This window comes from Falco punctatus (assembly GCF_963210335.1).
Source record: "Falco punctatus genome assembly, chromosome: 5".
Taxonomy (NCBI): domain Eukaryota; kingdom Metazoa; phylum Chordata; class Aves; order Falconiformes; family Falconidae; genus Falco; species Falco punctatus.
This window is the reverse complement of record NC_137584.1, coordinates 2,141,925-2,167,296: the sequence shown is the minus strand read 5'-3', so window position 1 is coordinate 2,167,296 and position 25,372 is coordinate 2,141,925. Positions and strand designations below refer to the sequence as shown.

The following is a 25,372-nucleotide window of genomic DNA, read 5'->3' as shown; positions in this document are numbered from 1 at the left end:
TTTATGGGCTGGTAGCAGCTCCCATGCACAGCTCCAGCTTAGCCAGGATACTCCTGGGTGGCATTTAGACCCGACACTTCAAACAAAGGGGAGGTGTCAGCACCCAAATGTCTTGAGCTGGCTCCAGCAAATTCCAGGGTTTCACACTTACTTGGTCCCAGGTCCCTGCCACTTGAGGAGAGCCACAGAGTAACACATTTATTTTCCAGTTGCCAACAAGGAATCCATCAAGAACATATTTTTTTCTGCTCAGAAAGTGACTGGAAAGCAGTATGAGGTCACATCTGGGATAAATCCAGGTAGGGCACACCAGGACAGAGCAGCAAAGGGGATTTAATTTGTAAAAAAAATCAATACTCTTATCTCAAGGGCTAGGAATACATTTCCCATTCTGAGGTTGCGCATTGTATTTACCTCTTTCAGTTACAAGTTCCCTTTAAAACTCTTCCTAGAGAGCCAGGTTTTGGTCACTGCAGCCCCTCTGGATGCCAGCAAAGCTCACTCTCCCCGAGATTCCCAGAAGGGGCCAGCTGTCTGCTTCCACCAGCCCTCCTGCACAGCCCTCTGCCGTGGCCCAGGCTGTAGCTCTGCCTTGTGGCACCACTATCTGTGATAACAGCCAGTATTGATTCTGGGAGCAAGGACAAGAGAATAACCTTGCCCAAATGATTCTGTGATTCTATGATAAAGGACCCTCATGGGATACTGACATTACAGGGCGCCCTGTGCCTGTGGGCTGGTTCTGTGGTGGCCTGTGTAATGCTCAGGGTGGCCAGGCATCCAGGACATTAAGGAAAAACCTCCAAACAGCAAGTAAGCATCCAAACGCATACTCCACACTGAGGAGCTGATACCCAGGAGCCTGCGGACCCCTTATTGTTATAACAGGAAACTAGGGAAAAGGAACGGGGAAGTATGAGGCATCACAAGCCGGTAGCCTGGCTTTATTGGTGAGCCTCTGCAGGTAGTTAATCTGAGGTCGTTAATCTGGCACTGAATCTGCAAAGATGGAACTCTCATGTTTGGCCACAGGATTTGAGTACTCATAAGCAAGCTGATCCTGATGCTCCCCCAGCTCCTGTGGTAGCACTGTCATAGCAGCTCTTTCTGCTGGCATGGTTGAGGCACCCACCCACCAGAGGAGACTGGTGTGTACTGGTACCTGTGGCCCTTGGTCATCTACAGAAACTTTGTAGGACAACTCTTTTCCTTACCCTGAGGGGACAGACACTGAGCTCCAGACAATAAGGGCAGGCCCCTGGAAATCTGAACGGATGCCCCAAGGTTGCCCATAAGCTTTTTTGCCTTGTAGCTGGGTACCAGCCCCCTAAGCGGTGTGTCAAAGATGACAGGATTTTGCAATCCTTGCCAGCAAGAGCAGGCAGAGTTGATACAAGAAGTGTCAGAGAGGTGATGCAGACAAGCTGGGGGAGAAGCGTGGGCAGAGAAACCAATGCTGGTGAGACATGAAAAGCCGGTGAAACAGCAAGATGGAATTTACTTCTGCCAAATCTTGCACTCAACTGAAGCAAGCTGGAGATGAATGGCTGTCTAAAGCAAGTGGGGACCAAAGCTAAAGCCAGACAACCCACAGTGCCCCCTTCAATGAAAGAAGGCTTTTTAAGGTTTATGTCTATTCCCACTGCTAGGATAGTAAAGCACTCAAGCTTCCCAGAAGCTAAGGGAAAGGTAATTGAAGAATTCAAGCTGTAGTGTAATGAAATGCGCTTTCCACCCACTTAGATTTAAGGTTGTGATTCACTACTGCATTTATGCAGTTTCTGGAATGGGAGGGCATTGTGGTGCATCTAAATCAGATTTCTGAGCCAGTGGTAGCAGATGGACGTCAAAAGAAAAAAACATAGTCAGATAGCTAAAATAAGCAGATATTTTTCACCGGCTCTATTTCAGTGATGGTGTCACCCTCTGTCATTGCCAATTCTAACAAGACTAGTAACCTCTTTAAAAAATGCGACACATGGAAGATAAAAATACCAAGAGCAGAGGTTAGCTAATTTTGTAGCTTCACAGTTTTTGCACAATTTGCATCATCTGTATCATCTGTCTGACACTTTGACACACAGTGTATACAGAGACTGTGCTGGTAATCCAACTGTTGTGCCGTGTACACTCCTGACTGTACAGGAAGCCAACCATTAAAGGCTACCTAATGAATATTATCATAAAAGATTACATAAATAGACATCATCAAAAATTGATGGCAGCCATACTTAATAATGAATTCAATTTTAGGGAAAAACTATAACAGACTAAGAATTTGTATAGTTTTACTTTATCATTAATTTGCTTTATTAGAAGACAACGCTATAAAAAAATAAGCAAATGAGGCACTGGAAAGTCTTTTATGCATAACAATCTTTAACAGAGAAAAGTTTCATCCAATTTAAAAGTTGCTCAGCCTTCCTAAAATTTCACTTAATGTTTCCCTATCAGAGCAGCATCTGGTTTTCTCATTCCTGCACTGGGAAGTTCTGTACTCTCACTTGTTATTAAAAACCAGCAAACAAACAAAACCCACAAAACTCCACCAACTTTCAGAACAGCACGGCTGCTTATTTGATTGGGATGCTCATGACAATCCAGTGTTCACCCAGAGTATGCAATTTAATCTCAGAGAGAGAAATCACTCCAGCATAATGCCAACCATTGCCTGTGGTTTCAAGCAGAGGAATAAATAGTCCTTTCCAAGTCTAGCTTAGGTGGTGATATTAATAACAAGTAAATTTAGAGTTGCATGTAAAGCAGAAAAGTCCAGTCATCAAGAGGGAAACCAGAATAGCTTATAAGTTAGGAAGAGATATGCACTGATTTAACATTTTTTTGCTTCTGAGACTTCCAGTTAGAGAAACTGTCGTAGTCAAATACGTCATTAACATTTTATTCAATGCTTAAGATAAAATGTGGCAAAAAGCGTCCATCTGTTCATCTTTAGCACCCACCCAGACAGAATCTATAATGCCAATTTCTGCTCAGAAGTACACCGAGGTAAACCAGTAATAACTACTTTGACAGTAATGTATTCACTTCAGGTTTAATATAGCATAAAATTTGTTTCCTGTTTGGCAGCTCTCGGAAAGAGTAGAAAATCTCCCTGCAGCCCTACTTAATACTTCTGAAAAAATTTCCCTAGAGCCCTACCTAATACTTCTGAAAAAATATTGCTCCTTATCTACAGTAGTGTTTGAGTCATTGTTTGGCAGATAAGTGTAAACACTCTGTCCTCTGTTTAACTGCTGGGCAAACTGCTTTAAGGTGTCATCATTTAGAAAAGCATCATACAATGCCACAGTCTGTTGAATACATAGAAAAAAATTTAAGGAATTCTTTAATATCTGTTCTCTATCATTTATCTATCAAACCTATTAATAACTCTAATCAGAAAATATAACATCTGAGAGATATAGAGTTAAGGTTTACATCAGTCTTGTGAATCTGCATGTTTCTAGCGTCCTCATGGCACATTGACTGAATATTTTCCCTGAAGTGCAAACCTTGACAGGTTTTTCTAAAAGCCCTGCTTCTTCACTTCAAATCAGTCCACCTTGTGCCTCAACTCAGCTGGCTTCGTAAGCATGTGAAACCCCACATCAGATCTGCAGTACGTATCAGGTTTTATCAAGAAGAAATGCTTAAGAAAACGTTTCACCCATCTTCTGAGAATATCCAGAGTGAGCTTGCTACATTCCTCCATACTGGCAGATAGTGCTTTGATTCACAGAGTTGCCAACAAGTGTGGACATTAGGGTAAATCTGCCTGGACAATTTGAAAGAAGGGAGGTCTTTTCCTGCACAAAGCCTAAGGACAAAATTTTGCCTGCCCCCTCCACTTTTTTTTTTCAAAATTCTGTAAAACTTCTTTATTCCCATCTCAAAGATGGCCCAGTACATTCCCAGTAAGGCAACAAGCAGCTCTGTTCTCAATTTGAACAGAAGTTGTTAACTAAAGACAAGGAATGATATTACAACTCAGTGAAAGATAAAAACTTTCAGTCCAAACTCTTCCCTCCCTCATTTATACTTTTCCACAAGGATTCAAAAGGCAAGATGTCAAAAGATGATGTGCTAAGTGGCAGGGTACAGAAAGCTCTGCACTTCTTGTGCTCAATGGAGACTGCGAGTATAATAGTGTTGAGAGACCTTATGGTACAGCTAAAGAACCTGTGATCATCTGCAGCCTCCAGGCAAAGCCTGTGATGAGTATGTTACTTAGAGAAACACATTAAAGGGTGGTAACAGTATGAGTTGATTCTGTTGCCCGCATCAAGTTCTGAGAAAAACCCTAGAAAAGCTCCATTTGAGGATTTTTCTGATAAGATTAGTTCGATATTACCATCTATAGTATCTCAGTGGTTGCTGGAGGCCCTCCTAATCTTGGACTTCAGTGCCTCTAATCAAAATGATCAGCATGGATTCAAAACTGTAATCCTAATTAGAGTTTTGGTCACTCTCCAAAACTTCCAGGATTTCTCAAAGGCAACGACATTTTTAATGTTAAAATAAAACTGCTGCATTTGTAGTAAATGAGTACATCTCAAGTTCACTGCTGTATTTTCTACTTGGCTAAAAAAGCAATATATAAATTGAATATCAAATATGGATTGATGTAAATTTCTGAAGAACCACCTGTTATATGATAACTTTAGAAATCTACTTTGAAACCATGAAACAAATCCACTCCAATTCATTTGAAAATTATTAAATTCTTTTAAGCCTGATTATTTCAAGCATACAGAAGGACAGTCACCATTTACTGATGAAACTATAACCAATGGAAATGCATACAATGAGCCAGTGTAAAAAGTGAGTTAGAATGGCAGCGGGGTTGACTAATGAGGTGTTTTGGTTCCTCATACCTAGAAGCAAAATGAATGACAAGTAAAATACTTCGCGTCTATCCTTACGTTTCCAACACCGGTTGTTTAGGCCAGGTGAGGTTATTAGCTAGGATAAGGAAAGAGCTGTTGAAGAAGTTTTCAAACAAGCCGTTGGCACCCTACCTTATGAAGAAACAGAAAGATGGTCTTATGAAGAAGTGGAATGCATGGAAAGGTAGCTGAGACATCTCTCCTTTTCTTGCTGTCTTGCTGTTTCTGGGGTGAGCTACCTGCCCAGGGGCAAGCGGAGCTCCCTGCGGCAGCCAGCCCGGCTCCCCTGGCTGGCCACGGGCAGCGGCTCTTTCCCTGACTCAGCCTGCCGCCTTGCAGCACATGCCCTTCATTTTTTCTCTCCCTCTGGAAATACAGCAGACCCTGGATGGGGTGCTGGCAAGGATTTTACTCAGATGTAATAGTTTGCTAAGGAATTTAGCAAAACTTTCCTCACTGCATTCCTACAGCTGGGGGTATGAATTCAGCTGCGTGACTTCGCGGGCTTCAGTGGGAGTTACGCAGCGATATCTGAGCACAAGTGAGTTTGCCTACATGTTCCCATGGCTGACATTCATTAATAGGACTGTGACCACAGAAACACAGTAATCCTTTCTATTGTGATGCATACAACAGGGTGACATAATATTTGTTTGTATTTCTGTCCATTTTCACTTTTACCTTTACTCTGGCAGTAAAGCTACCTTGACAGATAACAAACGCCTCCTTACACAGAAGCAGTTTTAAAAACAATTGTCTTTTTGCAGCTCCAACAGTTTTCAAACAAATTTAGCAGTTCTTGCAAGGGCTAAAAGTGGTTAGTCCTGTAGCATCTCTAGCAAAGTCCCTACCCATTTAGCGACCCCCATTTTGACCTGTAATCAACAGACAGGATCAAAAGGAACTAGTTTAGTGCCCTGGACAGACTGCAGAAAATCCTTCTGACGAGGCTGCAAACATGAATGCCAATTAGCACCAGTGTTGATAGCAGCTTGTTAAGGCTTGGAAAGAGCTCTTAGACGCTCTTAGAAATTCATATCACCTACCCTACAGACTCACTGGGAACAACATCATGACTTCTGACAGTATTTCTTCTGCCTGTTTAACGCAGCACTAGGTTAAAGCAACCTGGACGGTGTACCACAGTCCCATAGTACATTACAGTGACTATTACAGTAATCATGTACCACAGTACATTACAAGCTCTGTTGTACCTATATTTAGGTCCCAGATTGTGAGGACAACTCTCTGTAGGTGGAATTGGAAGGCTGATTTGCTGAAGATATTAAAAATATCCTCAGAGAAGACAGATGAAAGAGAGAAATTCTCCTGGACACAGCTTGGAGCTAAGAGAAAAACCGTTAGGCAAGCTTTTATCTGTGCTGTACTTTATATTATTCATTTTAAAAAATAATATCAGTTTAAATGATATCATATACCTGTACCATAACAGGGAGTGGTATAGAACAGTCTAATAGTAACTAAATATAACTAACAATGCAAGTACTAGATTCAGGATTTGATGATAGCAACATTAATAATAATAATAATGAAGAAGAAGAAGAAAAAGAAGAAGAAGAAAGAATGGCATATATGCCTTAACAAAAACTTTGACTTTTTTTTTAACAATTGAAAGTCAAAATCTCATGGTAGTGATACATACAGTAAGTTAGCTACAGGCAAAATTAATGGAGCAAGTCACTGAAAGAAAGTAAAATGTGATTAGTCCTGAAAAACGGGTGAGGGTCAGTGCTGGCAAGGCCTGTCATGAGAATGACACTGGAGAGTCTGAGAACTGTCACCTAAAAACATGGGGGTCATTTGTGAGTTTTAAGCAATGTCATACAGGAAAGGAACAAGGTGCTCTATTTCTGTTGCTTACGTGCTTAACCAGAAGCAAGAGAGAAGCAAAATGAGACAACACTGGTCAGTCAAAATTTGAACTAAAGCAATCTACTGCCTCTTTATACCTCTGAGTAGAGAGGATTGTTGCAGATATTCAAAACACAGCAGGAATGCTGTATGAGATACCTCATTTCACTGCCCACATAGGATTTGATTCAGCAAAACTAGAGAATAAGCACCACAGAACAATTATGGTGTGATTCTGTGCTTCTTTCTTTCTAAAAGAAGCATGACCATGGTAATAAATAAGTCACAGCTGGAAAGGGAAGGAAAAAATGAGCTTCATCTTACCACACTTTAGAGATGCAAAAGTTAGCCCCCCAGTCTAAGCTTACCCTCCTCCAGAGTCACTGGAAGTAGGTGGGCATTTCTGGAGAATGACTCATCCTCCTAAAGTTTCTTGGATAGAAGGGGTGATTCACCACCTGAAGGTACCTAGAGAGCACATGAGAGTAGCTTACATTAGATGTCTAATTTATTGGTGCTGAAATTTAGGCAAAATGAATCTCTAATACAGTAACTATCTGATATTTCTCAGAATCCAGAAAAAAAAAAAATTACAACAGAAGGTGCATGAATCTGCCTCACTTTGTGAGACTTATATCGCTTTTCAAAAGCTGACAAATAGTTACAGTTTATTCTTGACATAATTCAAAGCAAATGCCATTAAAAGACATGTACCAAGCAGGTAAGTGCAGTACAAAGTACCATTTTACTGTTCCTTTTATTTCTCACATCGCTATTACAGCAAGGAGACACAAAGTGATCTTGAAGCATAGTTACGTTCAGGAAGTCATAATGGGGCCCATTACTACCTTTCAAATACAAACCTGTTAAAGCAATGTGCATTTCACTGTAAGACATAAAAAACCCACACAAAATCATGCTGATCCACGACACTGACACTAAGAGCATTAAAAACCATCCAGCCTGTTTCCTTTATAACCCACCAGCCTATATTGACTGGAGACAAAAAAACCCAAACAAACAAACAAAAAAAATCCAAACAAAAAAAAAAAAAAAACCAACACCACAAAAAAACCCCAGAGAACACCAAACCAAAACAAACAAAACCCAGGCTCAGTTCACTGCCTTGTTAAACAGCTGTTTCAGCACGGTAGAACTGGATATACCTCCTGCAGGTTGCACAATGGTAGATGTTTCCCAGTTCCTAATCCTGATTGCAGCTAGGGTGCCTTTTTTTCTACAACATCTCAGCGTACGATACATAGAAACTGGAAGTAATGGACCATTACTCTCAAAATGAAGCATCCTCTGTATTACTTTCACATGAGGATATTTCATAGTAATATGTCTCCAATTATTTCTTCAGCTGGAAGAGGTTTCAGCCCACACAGCCACGCAACTCTTTCAGTGGGACAGGAGTGAATGAACAGCCGGCGAGAGACTGCCACAGCCCTCGTGCTATACTAGTCCTGGTGGCAAGGAACGATCAGCCAGGTCAAAAAATCACACATTTGTTATTTTTAATATTCCCTTGAAAGAGAATAATTCCAATTTCTGGCAAACACATTTTAACTATTTCCTCAGACACAAGGGAATATTAGGAAATAGCATGAAACTCTGGGCAACGACATGTTCTGACAGGCGTATTTAGAAAATAGTTTCTTTTTTCAGAGGTTTAAGCACATTACTGACTAAGCCATAATTGCACTTCCTCTGCATTTGTAGTGAATGATTGCACTGCTAGTATTGAATGAAAGGGTCAGAAAAGCAATATAAAACCAGAGTTTACTATACACATGCACACACTTGTTTTGAGTCAAGTAAACCAAAGTTTTTCTATTGCACCATGAGCTCAGCGGGGTACCTTATCCTTTAAGGCACAGCTCATATGGAAGACTATGATTAAATATTCCTGACTGGAAATAAGTTAAATTAAAAAAAAAAACACTGGCTTGGATAAGTTAATTGGAAAAAAATGTCAAAATTTGATTTCTCAAGACTTGCTCGCTAAGCAATTTTAATGAATTCTGGATAAGAAAAATGACATATGGGTTATCAGTGCATTACAAATACAATGGCTTGGTGCTCTACAAAAGCCATTATACTTTCTTGTCTGAAACATTGTCTGGTTTCAGCTGGGATAGAGTTAATTTTATTCCTAGTAGCTGGCACAGTGCTGTGTTTTGGACTTAGCATGAGAATAATGTCGGTAACACACCGATGTTCCAGTTGTTGCTCTTTAGTGCTTACCCTAAGTCAAGGGCTTTCCAGTCTCCCATGCTCTGCCAGCGAGCAGGGGCACGAGAAGCCGGAGGGAGCAGGGCCAGGACAGCTGACCTGAACCGGCCCAAGGGGCGTTCCGTACCACAGAGTGTCATGCTCGGTGTATGAACCGGGGGAGTTGGCCGGGGGCTGCCAGTCGCTGTTCAGGCACCGGCTGGGCATCAGTCAGCAGGAGGTGGGCAACTGTTTTGTGCATCAATTGTTGGTTTTGTTTTTTTCCTTTGGGTTTTATTCCTCTATTGCCGGCTGGGGTCAAACCACAGCAAATATTTACCCAGGTTTATATTGTAAGCATGATTCTTTTTCCCCCTCTGTCTAGGTTAGCCCTCAACCAGAAGACCAGCTCTATGGCTCAAAGAGCAGTGTCTGTATCATAATATTGTACGATAATGATTGATATAATGATTAGACTCTTCACCCTCCACCCCAAAATAACTGAGTATTGCAAAACTGGTCATTTGAGAATGGTACCACCTTGTTTGGGCAAGATACACATTTTCCATCACCACAAATGACAGCTTTGTCATTTACCACTCCAACAGGGAAGAAGGCCAGTACAAAGGGCTATAGTGATCTTGTTATTTTTATGTATTCAAAATGCAAAAAGAAATGTATAGCAGCAACTTTTCTGCTGTGGTTGCATCTACTATTGAAGATTAATTCCAAATTATACCATTCATCATATGGAGCTTTGTGGATGGGTCTGTAAGTATATGTGGATGATGATAATGATGATGATAACAACATGTAAGTACACATACACACATGGTGTATGTGTACTCCTAAAAGTACACTCATCCAAAACAATATTTAATTCTGGACAAAGGAGAGTTTCATACCGTAAATACTGGTGTCTGCTAAAGCCCAGAAAAAACCCTAATGCATACCTGCTCTTCAACCGAATGCACAGAATTTGCGTCTACCCCAAACTTCAAAATGAGAGCACTTGGAACAATGGACACAGATCATGCAAGTTTAATATTAATTTTAAAGAGCATCTTAATTTAATCTCTTTCTCCTTCAGAGATCTGTTCTGTACTGATCTGGTGGAGCCAAATACTGCAGGATCACATTACAGTCTGTTGTGAGCAGCCTTATTGAGATGAATGGATTTATTTCACATTTACAATTGCTATAATGAGAGATAAAATTAGCCCCCTGTAATGAAGCTGGTCCAGCCTTGGAAGTGAAGATATGGGAAAGACGGTCCAATAACTTTTAAACATATGAATCATTTCCAAGATGGTTTTCATGCAGCACCAGCAGCATACAAAAATTGACTGAGGTACTATAGAATGACCTGGAATGAATAAGTTAAACACATAAGCAAGATGAGTATCTTTTCTTATCATGTTTGTAAGCCATCTTTTCTAAATACATACAGTTTTGTATTTGCATCAAAACATGGCAGGTAATGTATACCTTAGAGAAAAGGTGGTTTTTCAAATGCCTTATGATTGCTTAAGGGAAAATAACGATGTTATGTCCATGCTTTTTTAAGAAAACTTCATTTCTGCATATCATGTCTTCAAATGTCAATGGATAAGCTGCAAATAGATCATTAAGTGGATGAAAAATTGTAATGCTACCCTCAATTCCCAAAAAAAGGGCTGGCAGGTGAGAACTTGCCCTAGATGGCAGGAATTAGTAGGAATTCCTAAATCCCTGCGTAAGTCAGGAATGAAACAAGCAAATGAGACAAGCCAGGAATTTCTTTCTCAGATCTAATGGCGTGGCTCTGCACATATTCACCCAGTTAAGGTCCCCCTTTAAAATATAATATCCATACCCAAACTGTTAAATAGCATAGACCCTGTGCTAACCTGTGAGCCACGCCTGGGAGGTGGTTTATTAGTTCATAAAAAATTAGGCACGTTAAATACTTAACAGCAAAGATTTTGCTCAGCTGTGCTGTCCCGACTACGCCGTGGCCCATTCAGCAGTGCAGGCATCGCCTCGAAGCCTACAGCTCCCTCCCCGCGCCCAGGGGTAGGAGACCCAAGGTGTTTGTGCTCTTCAGCTTTAGGTGGCCCTGACGCGAGGTGCTGTGAGGCGAAGGACATTGGGTCTTCAGCTTCCCTAATACACAGACAAAAGGCTTCATGTCTCTGGAGCTCCAGCTTACCCGGGATTTGACTGCTTGGCTAGGGCTTTGCATTTAGGGAGTTGGAAGTTTAAGATTTTAAGCCTCCTGATGTTCCTTGTTACCATGAGACATCTCCACATCCCGGTCTGACTCTCTGGAGGTTGCATGGGATACTGGTAGCCCAGAAGCCTCTGAAACAGAGATCCACAGCAGCATTTTGTGCGAGAAATATCAAAATGGAAGCCTTCTGTTTTTCTAAAGGAATTGTTTCTTTGTTTGTGGAGAGAATTTTGAAACCTTTAACTTGCCCTCTTAATCAAAATTAAAGCACTCTCAATTGCCAGCATTTCCCACAGAAGGGAAATCTAGGCTTTGACAATCTCTACGTCTCAACAATTTCAATCCACCTCAAGCCAATACAGGAGTTCCACATATGGGATCCAAACTTTGAGACTCAGATTTTTCTCTAGATTTTCCCGGTGTCTTTGCTGCACCCAGCTGTGGGCCTCTGCCTGCTCAGACCTACTGCAGAAACATAACCTGACATTTTCAATGCCAAATTGAATAATATGAATTATTCCAACAGTAGAAGAACTAAGGAATCCTGGCTTCTCAGTTTACAGATGATACATATTTATACACCTTCACCCACAATAGCGACACATCTCTCTTTGTTCAACTTATCTTTCTTATAGTTTGGGATGTAAAAAAAAAAAAGCACTGAGGCCAGTACAGACAATAACTGTTGTATGTCAATCTAACACAAAATTTTAAAGTAGTGCTAGTATCAAAATTTTCAAACCCAGTAATTTTCTGAAAGTTTATGATTCAACTCCCTGAAATAAAACTATCAATCCAGATACGTAATTGGCCTGTGGTGACACCATAAAATCTTAATTGCTGCAAGACTGAAAGCAATACTTTCTGCAATCAATTAATCAGACTTCCTGCAATTTATTTATTCCAAACTCCTGCTTAAATGGTTTAGAGCTTGCAGCATAAAATGAGGATATAATCAAAGAAGAGAACCTATTTCTAAGAGGATATTCATTTTTTAAAGCCATCCAGTCACTTGATACACGTAATGTAAGCAGATCCAACAGAGACAGTGGTGATCTTTAAACTCAGCTGCAAAGTTCCTACACAGCTCTGGACATGAGAGATACGAGGGGTTCAGATTCCCGGGAACTTTCCCCCCACTATTTTTATTTCATTTATCCTGGCCAAGAAATCATGGGGAAACTGATTCTAAAGAAAGGGGTCTTTGGCCTCTCTAAAATTGCTAGATCCCTTTAAATTAGGTAAGGTTTAGCATTCAGAATCAGTCACCTGGGAAAAAATCCAGCACACAAAGTTTACGTTTGAGATACAGTGTGCGCTGGAAAAGGTCTGAACTGAGTTGAACCTGGAGTTGAACATAATCCTTATCTGCAATTCCAGGTCAGTCCAATTCTATTTTCAATTTATTTATCTGTTTGAGTATTGAGACAGTGCTTCACGGTGATGACATCGTCCTCCCAGGCTAGAGGAACAACCTCCCCACCACGAGCTGCAGAGGATTCCTGGGGCAGTACTAGACGGTGTTCAGATACTCACTACATAGCACTAAGGTACCTGCTAGTCCAAAACCAACCATTGCTCCCAGGTGTGATGGCTATAGCAGCTTTCTTCAGAAAAGGAGAGGCCTGAATTCAAGTCCTTGTTGAATGAATACATGTGTTTTGTTAAAAGTCCTGGGTTCTTGAGGCAAAGGGTGAGCGTGAGATTACGGTATTAGCTCTGCAGGCAAGAGTTGTGTGAAATGCCTGGACACCGACAGGGCTTTGGTGCGACAAAGGCATCTACAGCACAGCAAGATGAGGACACCGCTGCTTCTGGGCATGCCCAACAAACAGACCTCATGTAGCTTGGATGTGCAGACACCTGCTGGCCCCCAGCACCTCCAGGGGCAGGGAAGCATCAGACTAGAGATTTTGTTTGCTAATTCTTTTTTTTTTTGGTTGGGTTTTTTGTTTGTTTTTTTTTTTTTTTTAAGTAATGTCTCTCGTGTCTCATTTCTCACTTCATAAAAATTTGAATAATAATACATCTTTTCTTTGTAGTGTCAGAAGGTATGTATATTTTGGGGGAATAAAACCCAAAACTGTTAAAGAGAATGTGACTAGAATAATCAGAACAAATAAAAAATATTTGGAGAGGTAGGGAGATTTCTATGCTAATAATGATTTTGGACATTCTATCCTTACCTTTGGGAGTCTGACATTAATGAACAGATACATTTAATATTTCACTCAAATATTTAGAATATTTTACTTATTTCCAGATTGTACGTATCCTATACATACTATGATTAGTGAGTTAAGTTGTATGACATTAATATTTTTATTACTGTAAGGTTTGTAAACTCTATTGAACAAATACTGAAATTCATCACATGCAAATTTTATGCTAGAAAACCGCATCACTTAAACAGTTACCCAAACAGAACACAAAAAGGAAAAGGACAAGACCAAAGGAACTTATTCAAACACTCAAAGATTATTGAAAGTAATAGTGAGTTTTGGTGGTTTTTTCCCTTTATCTTCTCTCATTTATAGGTTGTATTTAGCAAAGCCAGTGGAAAAGGCCAAAGCAAGCGGACAGAGTGACATCTCTTTCCTCAAGAAGCCGAATATCCAGGTGTGGCTTTTTACTTAAGCAAGGTGCAAATATATATTTCTACTCTGATACAAAGCTGCACAGAAGAAAAGATGATATCAACGTTTGTGACTTAAGGAAGCACTCCTGTATTTCATTTCACTCTGTCCTCACAACTAGAATAACCCTTCTTCTTTTAATACGGCTAACATATATTGCACATGATTGCTTTTCTCAGAAGAACTGAATATACTGAATTATATTTCGGACTTTTTTCTTTTTTTTTCCTTAGGCATGCCGTGGTGTATCTCTACGTTTGAGCAGAGGCCGAATCCTGCTTTACATTCACAGTAGATGGTGCTACAGTTTATGCTGATCTTTTGCTCCCACAGGAGCTTTTCCATTGTTCAAACAACAGCTTTCAAGGAAGAAGAGTCCAAAGCAGGCCCTGTACACGGTGCTATTTGTGGCCTCTCTGTCTGGGGACAATATTTCATCATTTTTTCACTGTGTTTTGTTTTACTTTTGTACGTACTGTAGTTTGAGCCCCTCAGGAGACACTCCACAGAATCTGTTGCTTAGTAATAGTAACCTTCATGGAAATTAGCTTGAACTTCAAAAGAACAAAACATCTTTCATTAGTCACAGGTTTTCAGATAATGAATTCCTCTGAGAATGTTGATTAGAAAAGCCAGCCTTCCAGAATCAAGTGCCGCCGATGTTGACCTAAGATGAATTACCCTGTAGAAAGGGCCATCTCTTTGTACCCCTTAAATTATGTTTGAGATTCTTTCTACCAATACCCAGGCTCACCTTGACAATGGCACTAATAATGTAAAGTTTTATGTCAGTGGAATCAGCCTCTCAAACATAATAAAGCCAGAAAGAATTACTGTGGTCATATGGTCTGGCCTCCTGTGTCATATAAATCATGAGTTAATTACTGACCTAACAAAAGCACCTCCTCTTAAAAAAAAATATCAAATATAAAATGCTTTTCGAATTTTTCTTTTTCCTTAAAGGCCTGCTTAAGTTAAAAGAACCCCCGTAGCTTGATAAGAAAGGGGGGCTATGGAGCAGAGAGGCACCAGAAGAGCTGCAGACTCCCATTTGAGGGGGTCAGATGGGGACCCACACCCTCTGCGCTGTCAGCAGAGGAAGGCTGCCACCTCTGCGGCTGCCTCAGGTCACCCACCCGACAGGAAAGCAGCTGCAGAGCTGCTCAGTAGAAACGCTTCACAGGACTGACACCTTCCTGCAGAAATCCCGGCTTCCATCCCGCTCTGCACCTACCTGAAATCCTGCATCTCCATTTCATCTGGTGGAAGGCAGGGACCTCACTAAAAAGAACTCATCTCCGTTAAAGCACAGCCCTTTGGGTGTGCTTCAAGGACTGGCCTCTTAGCCTGACCGTTAGCACGTGCTGCTGAGGAGTCTGAGCGAGGTCTGACTGCCTCTCCCACCACTCACCCGGGAGCCACAGCTCGGTGCAAAAAGCAGCAAAAGCTTTGTGGAGCCAGAATGTGGGGCACGGGAATGAGTAAGGTGCTGTGCCTGGAGACCAGGCTTCCCGTCTACAAAGCACGGGAAGAAGTGAATCAGGTTCTAAAATGCATTGTCTTTTTTCCAGTGCAGTTATCACCAGAAATCACAAAAAAGACTACTGGAAGATTCAGATGCTTTAGAAAGTCAAAAGGTAGAGCCTTAAAGCCCTGCTCATCTGCATGTGACCCTACTGTCCGTAGGTGCCTAAGCTTCTGCATTAAAATTCCTTAAATGGTTTGGGGTGAAATTAACCTGATTGACTTCGAACACCTAGCTCTCAACTTAAAGTTCCAGGTTTCCTTGTTAATCAGTGGGGAGACACCAGCTTTTCTGGGCTGTTTCCCTCACTCCTTTTGAAAGGTAAATTTCCAAAATAGCTCCTGTAAATCATACCTGAAAATATCCACTCGTCTCCACTGACTGCAAAGAGCCTCAAGTGATCAGTGGAGCTGCCCATGCTACAGATAGCTGCAGTATCACGGATACACTCCATCACATACATCTGCTCCTGCGTATGTCCCGCAGTGCTGCAGTACCGACAGCAGCGAACAGTGCAACGCCCGTCTCAAACTAGAATTTACAAAATAGGCTTGACCTTATCTACATCACCTGAGAAAGTTCACCCATAGGCATTTTCAGAGCTCAACCAATAGCTAAGGCTGTGAAAACTCCATAAACTAAGCCAAAAGTCTTGGTAGACCACTCCCTTAACCTAATAATTCAGTAGTGAAAATATTTAGGAAGGAGATGTTATTTCAGTTGCTCTCAGGATCCCAGAGGATTTTAAACAGTCTCTCTCGAATTCTTTAATCAGTGGATAATTAACTGATCTGAAGTAAGAACAGAAAGGGCACTCTCACTCACTCCTGGAAAAGCTGTTTGACTTTGAACAGAATTAAATATTCACTGGAAGAGAGAGACACCTGGTCTGGGGTAGTTCCTGCATGTGATGGGGAGAACCTTGCTTCCACTGCTGCTCTCCCCACCGCCTAATGGTGAAACTACACCACCCTGTATCAAATGGTGACTGGAGCACAGTCTCCCAGTTTCTTGTGAGGGCACTTACTCTTTTTCTCTGGCCCAAGGACTATTAGGTGTCGGAATCCACAGGAAGGGCTGGCAGTGCCTCCCGTCTCCTCTAGAACACTCACAGTGTACAGGCTGATACATGACGGCTTCACATCTCCTCCAGTGAGGATGGGAAGGAAATCCAAGTCCAGGGAACCAATTTACTATTCTCACAGTTAAAGTGCCAATAAAGAAGCAAAAGATGATGGAAGAAACACTGCTTCATCTCTTCTTCTTTGAAAGGAATTACGTTTTCAGAAAAAGACAGCACTGACACCCCAAAGAACAGCGAGGATTAAACTATTCTAGCACTGAGATTTCCCTGTAAGCTTCAGTGGCTCTGTCTTAGCATCCCAGGTGTTTACACAACACCCTCAGCTACTAAAATCTTCCCTCTGACACAGAGCCTAGGCTTGGTACATCAAAAGGAGACGTGGTTAACGATCACCGCTGTGATTACATCCCTTTTGGAGATCAGATTAACTGACTCTTGGAGGAATTATTGCCATTTATTTCACTAGACCTTTTTCAACAGACAGGGCAGTGTTAGAATTCCTACTCATGTTGGTGAACAGGCTTAATTTTATTTCAGGTCAACCACAGAGGTTTGAATTACAGTAATCTATTTAAGGCAGAGCACCAATTAAACAAGGAGTACGTCTCATTATTGCTATGTTCTGCACTCACACATCAGCAAAGCCAGTTATCGACACAGGATAATAAAATAAAGCAGGAACAAGTTCTACTTGATATTTATGACTACTATGTCACTTATCTGCCATACTGTTAGGGACTTGATATGAAACTGCATTGTCACACAATAAAGCAGGACAGCACAATCCAATATTCTGTGCATAAAACATCCATAACTCCATTTTCAAAACAAACATCAGCTCTGTAAGGGGTGCTTAGGAAGTACCACCCGTTACAACTCCCACTTTCCTCCACCACACAGTGCAGTCACGGGCTTAGGGCTCTTTCCCACCTCCTACCCAAGCTGAGTTGCGATTGCCTTCCCGAATGCCATTTTTGCTTGAGAGGAAGCTGTAGGAACTTTTGTTCTGGTGGATGCTCACCGGCAGGTCCTGTGCCCAGGGGACCGGGAGACACAAGTCAGCTAAGGGATTCTCATTCAGCCGTGCATTAGCTATGGGCTGTTGTAACTTCAGTTGCTGAAAGAGGGAGGTGGAATAAAACCTGTAATGCCACTGGGGATAAAATCAGAATCCTGCACTAGTGGCAAGTCTACACGGTGCTGTAACAGCTCTTCCCTCACACCCCTATCTTCTAACCAAAGCCAGTGAAACTCCCCCTCAGCCCTTCAGACAGTCCAAACCGCACTCGAGGTGGGAGGCAGTGGCACTAGGTACAAGAGGCTTGCTGGCCCCACAGCTTCTCCAGGCACCCCCACCTCCTCCTGCCATCAGCACCAGTGTCCCCTCCACCACCGCTGCCTGCTGCAACACAGCAGCACGGAAGGTGCTACCTCGTGAAGGTGGGGGGGACCAGAAGAGAAGGGAGAAAAGAAGTGGTTGTTGCAGAGGTATGGGGAAGGAGTCTCAAAATGAGGCAGGTGGGCAGTGGAGCAAGGCCATTCCCAAGTAATGGAAATACCCATTCCCTCTCAGGCGCTCTTTAAGGACATGTCTTGGTTCTTTTTCATTTTGAGAAATTACTCCAGCAGAATTTCTGCTAGATCATCAACAAGCTGAAAAATTTCCCCAAAACAGCCAAGATGCTGAACATTTTTCATTCTACTAATATGGGGAATAATCCATCACATACAAACATGCGGCACTTGAATCATAAAGGTCACTTTCTTGTGTTGAAATGAATCATGCCATGCAGTAGCACTGCCTGTTTTATGTATTGCACAATAAGATGTGCAATACAAAAAAAGATCTTAATTACTCAGTCCTAGGTAAAAGGTAGTACACCCAGTTCAGGTAGTATTTTTAGAAAAGTTACTTTCTCTTTAGGCTTTCTCTCTCTTTTGCTGGATATTATTTCATTTTGATTTAGATATACTGACACATCTCTACCCCAATGTCTCAGAAAAGACCATTCTGAAAAATTCTTTAAATGAGAAACATTTTGGATTAAACAAACCCATCTAAATCAGGCAAACAATCTTTGTTATTTAATATACAGATAAACAAAGTGTTTGAAACTATGAAGCTGGACATTAAATCCAAGAAACCTGCGAACGCACAAAGATAGAGCAATTCTATAGACTTTTGCTACATTTTTTTTGAGAATGTTCATGTTTATTTTTTCTTTTTTTGTTGTTTTTGTTTTTCAGGTATTTTCACAGGTGTAATATATACAAAAAAGAGACAATGCCATTCTACTTAACGCCTTGTTTTCAAACAGTAATTCAAAGTTTATCCACATCAGAAAACGATTACTCCTCAAAAAATGATCAAACCAGTTCATAATGGCAAAGTAGTGGCTCCTGGAAAACTGGGCTTAAGAATGTCACCATTCCAACTACAACAAATTTGTGCTCTGAATTTTTATTTTTCACACAAAAATAAATCAAACTCTCTTTAAAGGAGGGCATTGTTGAATGACTTGAGAATTACAAATCTCAAACGGTTGCAGAAAGACTGCTGAAATCTTACAGTTGTTTATGCATATGCCCAAATAAAAGAAAATATGAAAGCATTAAGCATATAAGTGGAAAATAAAAATCGTAACAGAAAGCAGTAAGAGGTAAAACAATTTTCTTCTCTATATACATAAATATTTTTACATGAGTAACAAGTGTCAAAAATACACAACTTTGAGTACAAAAGAATCATTTTAGCAATAGATTTGTACAAATGAGACTTGTGTAAGCAGCATGCTTTGACACAATGAATTAAACTGCAACAAAATTCAAAATACATTCATTTCAATCCTCCATACCAAAGATTTCTGAAAATGTAACATGAGGGGATACACTTTAGTAACAAGTATCATTTCTGGAGAAGAAGAAAATTATAATTGCCCAGTAGAATCAAGAAGGATCTATTTCAGTTTGTAAAATCCTTGGTCTTGCTCAAAGTCAACCCCACTAAGATGCCTCAGTAGCCCCAATCCTGCCAACACATATGTGTTTTAACATAAATGTTAGCAAGGTTCTGCTGATCTTGGCAAGATCACAGACAGTAAGACTGAGCAGTTTAGCAGCCTTCCAACTTGATCCTAGGACTTCAGCTGTCATTATCAAGGCACTGCTCTAAAGACAGTATATTAGACACAACAGCCCAAATGGTTCTGTAAATACACAATTACGTGGGGATACCTTTATGTCACCTTGTTTCTGGTTTTTTGTTGGTTTGGGTTTTTTTTTTGAATGCTCCTTTGTACACTGTACGCTCTGATCACTGCTAAAGCCTGATAACTGTGAATATTGTAACACCGTCTAAGTCACCTCTGAGTCTGGGCCACACAATTTGAGTTTCTTTTCTCCAAGTATCAGTAGATGCAGCTCTGAGCAGAAACCTTGTTACTGTCAGTGTAAACAAATTAAATTATCAAGACAAATTAACTTTTTTTGATGTTTGAGTTTTCTACTTCACAGCCAGTACTTACTTACTGGAGATTATGAAATCCCCACAAAATGCTTTCCCCTCCCGCTTCAGGAAAGTAATTTCACTAACTTTCCTGTATTACTCATCTTATTTCCTTCTTGAATTACCATGTTTTATGATGTTCATTCAAACCTCTTACGTTATAGCTCTGGAAGACAGCAAAAATACCTGTTCCTGCCATCTGAGACAGTGTATGCTCTCACTCCATTACACTAGCTCTAAGCACAATTTTGCTGCTTTCAGAGATAAACCGGCATGACAGCTCTGAAACAGAAAACATGTACTAACCAGCAGTCCTGCTATCAATGTAAATGTAATTGAGAAATAAAAGCTGTACTGCAAAGACACGCTGAAACACTGTTTTACAGTGGAACTCCTTTACTGTCTGTCATTTTGTTCAGAAAAATCCATACAAACATCAGTGAAGTTGACAAGGAATGGAAAGCAGACATCAGTAACATTGTCACTGCCTGGGTGCCTTTACATGTAACCCACAATCTCAGCTAGCAGCTTTTTTTAAAAAAATGAAGTTACTAAATTAAAATCTGTCCCTTTTATACTCCTAAAATTTAAATATTGCCAACATTTTTACAGATAGTTATTGATGAGAACAACAGAGGTAAAACTGTTAAATAAGTTCTTCACTGAAGACCTCAATAAAATCTGGTGTGTAAGTGTTTAGTTGGCCTCAGGAAGCCAGCAGTCCCTCAATATCCATACAGAACACCTATCTATGTGTATGAAGGAAATACCCTGTGGATACATAGAAATAGACAAAATTGAAATTATTTTATTTTTAGGTACAAGAACAATGAAGAGGTCCCCGTGCTTTTGGGTACTGAAGGGAAGATGGAAGCAAGAGAAGCCCAAACCCTAGCCCTGGCTGATAACGTTTTTGTAGGTTAATCCTCCTGTACCTGGTTACAGACAGCCTCAAAAAGCCCACCGCAAGGATGCCCGAATGCTGTGGGCATTCTCCCCCAGCCCAAGAGCAACTGGAGATGTCACTTCAAAGCCCAAACCTAAGTCTTAATTTTACTTACCTCACATTAAATATGCATTTAGCTGATTGAAAAATAAAGTATCTGAGCCATCAAGGAAAACCTTTGCCTTTCTGCTTTCCAGGCAGGTGCTGAGATAAACATTAATCAGAAAGGTGGTCTGGGATTTCAGAGAGACAAGCAGATGCCTAATACATGAGAACAGCAAAGTAAACCCTTAAGGCAGCAGGCACCACAGGGGAAAAGGGGCAACAAAAAAAAAAAAAATCACTGTAAAGTAGTATCAGAAGGAAAAGGGGAATTTGCCTTACTTATCTAGCAAATTCTGCTGGCCAACTGTTATAAGGGGTAACGGCTTTAAACTGAAAAAGGATAGATTTAGATTAGATGTAACAAATAAATTCTTCACTATAAGGGTGTGAGGCACCAGCACAGGTTGCCCAGAGAAGCTGTAGATGCCCCATCCCTGGAATGTCCAAGGCCGGGCTGGATGGGGCTTTGAGCAACCTGGTCTAGTGGGAGGTGTCCCTGCCCGTGGCAGGGGGTTGGAACTAGATGATCTTTAAGGTCCCTTCCAACCCAAATCATTCTATGATTCTGTGATTATCAGTTTATGGTTTTGGTCTAATACTTAAACTGGAAAACAAGCAAGTTGAGTAATTGCAGGAGGAAAAAAAAAAAAAAATCCTACATAGACTAAGTCCTAGACCCAACTATGATTCATGCGCTATTTTTGTTTGCTGGTTTACCCTACTATTTCTAATTCTAGCCCAATGAATGCTTGACAGCATGATTTCAGCAGTGTAGAGCACATCTAGCCTTATACAAGCCTCAAGCAGAAACACCATTACACCAACACAATGTAAATTGTAGGTCTGAAGTCACAATTTCAGATAGGCCTTCAGTCACACCACCACGTTTGGATAGCTTGTAACAGCCTAAAGTAAGAGCTACAGCCACCCTTTCCCCCTGTGACAATTTTCACATGACCTCTATTTTTCTAAATCTTGTGTTAGCCTAAAACTCAGGACATGGTATTTTCATTGCTTTCTTTCCCTTTCATTCCTCCATTTTCTCCTTCCAACTCCCCTGATAACTGAGCAGTTAATATTACTTCTGATCAATTGTTAGAAAAAAGCAAATCTATGACTGTACGTGTAGTTATACCAACATAAATTGCCCTCCTAGAGCTTACATGGGTCTTTCATTGAAATTTACCAATATAACAAATAAATATTAATAATAATAATAATACCCCTTCAATACAGAACAAAATATTCCAATGAACAATGCCTATAGTAAATTTTGTAAAGTGCACAAAAATATTAATGGCAATATTAAAAAAAGGAAAAAGTTTTCTGGTGTTACCATGAAAACTTCTGTTAAAATTAAATAGAAGTAATCTAATGAGACTTTTTGGCTCTAATATATTGGCAGACAGCAGCAACATTTTTCAGAAAAATTACACCAACTAAATATACTGTATCTTAGCAGCATAAAAAGTCCCTACAATTCAATGCAATTGCAGGCCTAGTAAGCATGAACCTGACAAAGTGTTACAAATGCAGTTTTCATTTAAAAGAATGGATTTCCATGGAATCCTAGAGGTAACATTTGTTATTTTGTTTACATTGTATTCTGGTAGTAAACCTAACTATAACAAATCACTTTCCCTCCCTCTGTCTTTCCTCCCAAAATTGCACAGAGAACTGGAAAATTTAATCAAGTTATAAAATATGGCCACACTGAAGAGGCCACACTAAACAAAAGAAAATTCAACCTAAAGCCTAAAACCAAATAAACCCAGAAAATAACAATCATTGTCAAACAACCGCAGCTTCATACTACTGACCGATGCTCCCCACACACATAGATGGCACTGGGTCGAATGCGCCGCCTTGTATGGCCAGGTAGCTGTGGCAAAAACTTGAAGTATTTGGGCATCAAGTCCAAGCACGCATCATGAAACTTCTTAATCCTCCAGTAGTAAATCAGTGGGTTCAGTGCAGACTTGAGGTAGCAGAGCCAAAGGAGCCAAGTGCTTATCTCAAAAAAGTTGTGCTTGTAGTAGAAGTGGCTGTTGAATGTGGCAATAAGGCTGTAAGTGGTGAAGGGCGCCCAACAGACTATGAAGACAAGGAACAAAATCAAGATGGTTGTGAAGGCACGAGTTTTAAAGCTCATATCAATATTCATCTGAAAAGGTCTCTGTAAGCTCATGAGACCAAGTTTGCTGGCCTGGCTGAGGCATATGCTATCAGGGTGGCTGTGGATACGAACTGCGTTGTGGCGGACGGTGTTGAGTATGCCCATAAAAGAATACAGCATTATCAGGAATGGAATAAAAAAAGAAATTAGCAAGATAACTATTACGTAGGCTCGGTAACCTGGGCTTGTAGAGTAGCCAAAAACACACTGAGGTGCTCTCGAGGGTATCTGCAGATTAGGATTCCCTACTGATAACGGAAAAGCAACGACAAAGGATACCACCCAGGAAATCGCAATGAGAATCTTTGCACGGTAAGGGTTCAGTTTATCTTGCCTCTGAACTATGATAAGAAATCGATCAATACTAATAATAAGAAGAATGGCTACCCCTTCTATGACAAAAAGCCAGAAGAACATGGCAGAGACTCTGCAAAATATATCCCCAAAAATCCACTGAGTGGTGATGATTGTTATCAAAGCAAAAGGCATGTTCAGCACTGCCAGCAGCATGTCGGCAAAAGCCAGGCTTGCTAAGAGGATGTTAATTGCAGATCGCATCGCTGCCTTCTGGTAGACCATGAGGCAGACAACAAAGTTTCCAAGGAATGAAACCAAAAGGATAAATATCATAGCAGCAGAAAGAATGATCTGGAGTGGCAAACTCAAGCTCCTGAAAACTTCTTGAGATGGCAGGATAGCTGTAGCGTTTACCAGGAAAGTACTTCTCTCAGTGGTGAGCACCACACCTGAACTATATCTCAATGGCTGTGTTGTGCCACTATGAAGCAAGAACTGGGGAGTGGTAAAATTTGTATAGGCATTTTCATAAACAATAAAAGTAGCATTTGAGGTCCCAGAGTGGGCCAGCGTCAACATTGCTGAGAAAACCATTGCTTCAAGAAAAATGAAAGCAGAACCAAAGGTCTTCAAGGCATTTCATTTTGTTCTGGCGGTATCTTATTCCTGGTCACTTAACAAATCAAAATTCAGCGTCTGAAATCAAAGTTCTTAAAATCATGTCAGTATTTCCATCTGAAAAAGAAAGAAATTTAAAGAAACAAAGTAAGACTCTTTGAAACCAATGGGAAGCAAATGATCACTTCTCTTTCCTTAATGACAAAAGGATCCTGAACACATATTTACACTTCAGGCTGACACAATTTACTTAAGCACCAGTCACAGGAGTCTCATAGGTGGTCTTTTTCTCATAGGTATTGTTCCTGTAGTCTTGCTGATACTGTACAATACTCTCACTCACCAAGCTTTTTCTACTATAACCAGGACCGGAACACATTTGTGTTTGAAAACAAACTTTATGGATTAAGAGTTAAAAAAATCAAATCAGTATCTTCATTCAAACGTCCTAATCTTTAAACTAATTTCATGATTTTGTTTTGAAATTGCCTACGGCTGAAAACTTTTATAACATTTTCAAATAGCTTAAATAGGTAGACTTTTCAGTGCTTACGAAACAGGCAGATAGGCGATATTATCTAAGCTATGCTACACAATACAGAATCCTTGGTTCCATTATCAGTCAGCAACAGCAGATGCCTCAGGGAAAACATGTAAAACATCCTAACCTGTTATTAATTAGTAAACAACTTGTCCACAGGACTAAAGTATTTCTCAATTTGTTTCATTTAGTGACTGACTCATATCAAGGTGCAGGCAACTAATTCTTCTTTAGTCACTACAACACTTCCCTTGCAGCAAGCTTTCCTGCTTTCACTGGTCTAGATATGACTTTGTTAATTCATCTTGGTATCCCACATAATTTAACCGTGTGCACCCTCTTTTCCCTTGTAAATCTAATGCTTAGAAGTTCTGTGAAACTCCCGTCCTCATTGTTATGCTGATACAATGTTTTTATAGTTTACACTTACTGTCTTCTTGTAATAACATACCACATGTAATAATAGCACACGTGCTGTTCTTATTTATAAAACACAAAGGAGTTGAGAGTTGTCTCCCCTCTTAACTGCTAGCTATTCATTCTGGATCACTGTAACAGTCACTTCAGGCTGTTTCCATGTTTTTAGTCACAAGAGGGATATAGGCATCTTCAGAGGGCAGCCCATCCGCTCCATCTCAGCACATGGTGACAAGCTCGTGCTACTAATGAGAAGCGTATGTTTGGTAACACAGATCCTGCCCACAGTATTTATGCAGGTTCTGTTTAATATCAACATTGGACAAAAGTAAAGG

The 25,372-nt window shown here is 40.6% G+C and overlaps 1 protein-coding gene across 3 annotated transcripts in view; it reads right to left on the bottom strand.

Moving 5' to 3' along the window:
• Positions 1-9,158: 9,158 nt before the first annotated feature.
• GPR63 (G protein-coupled receptor 63) overlaps positions 9,159-25,372 on the bottom strand; it is a 41,121-nt gene continuing 24,907 nt past the window's right edge. For 2 of the 3 annotated variants that reach the window (XM_080389051.1, XM_080389052.1), the window contains exons 3-4: positions 22,809-24,196; positions 9,159-21,144 (exon numbers count right to left, since the gene is read on the bottom strand). In XM_080389051.1, the coding sequence (XP_080245177.1) occupies positions 21,000-21,144; positions 22,809-24,055 (1,392 nt within the window). In that variant the 5' untranslated portion in view covers positions 24,056-24,196 and the 3' untranslated portion in view covers positions 9,159-20,999. Of the gene's footprint in view, positions 24,197-25,372 lie in introns of all 3 variants that reach the window. The other variant, XM_080389053.1, reaches the window with a different exon arrangement.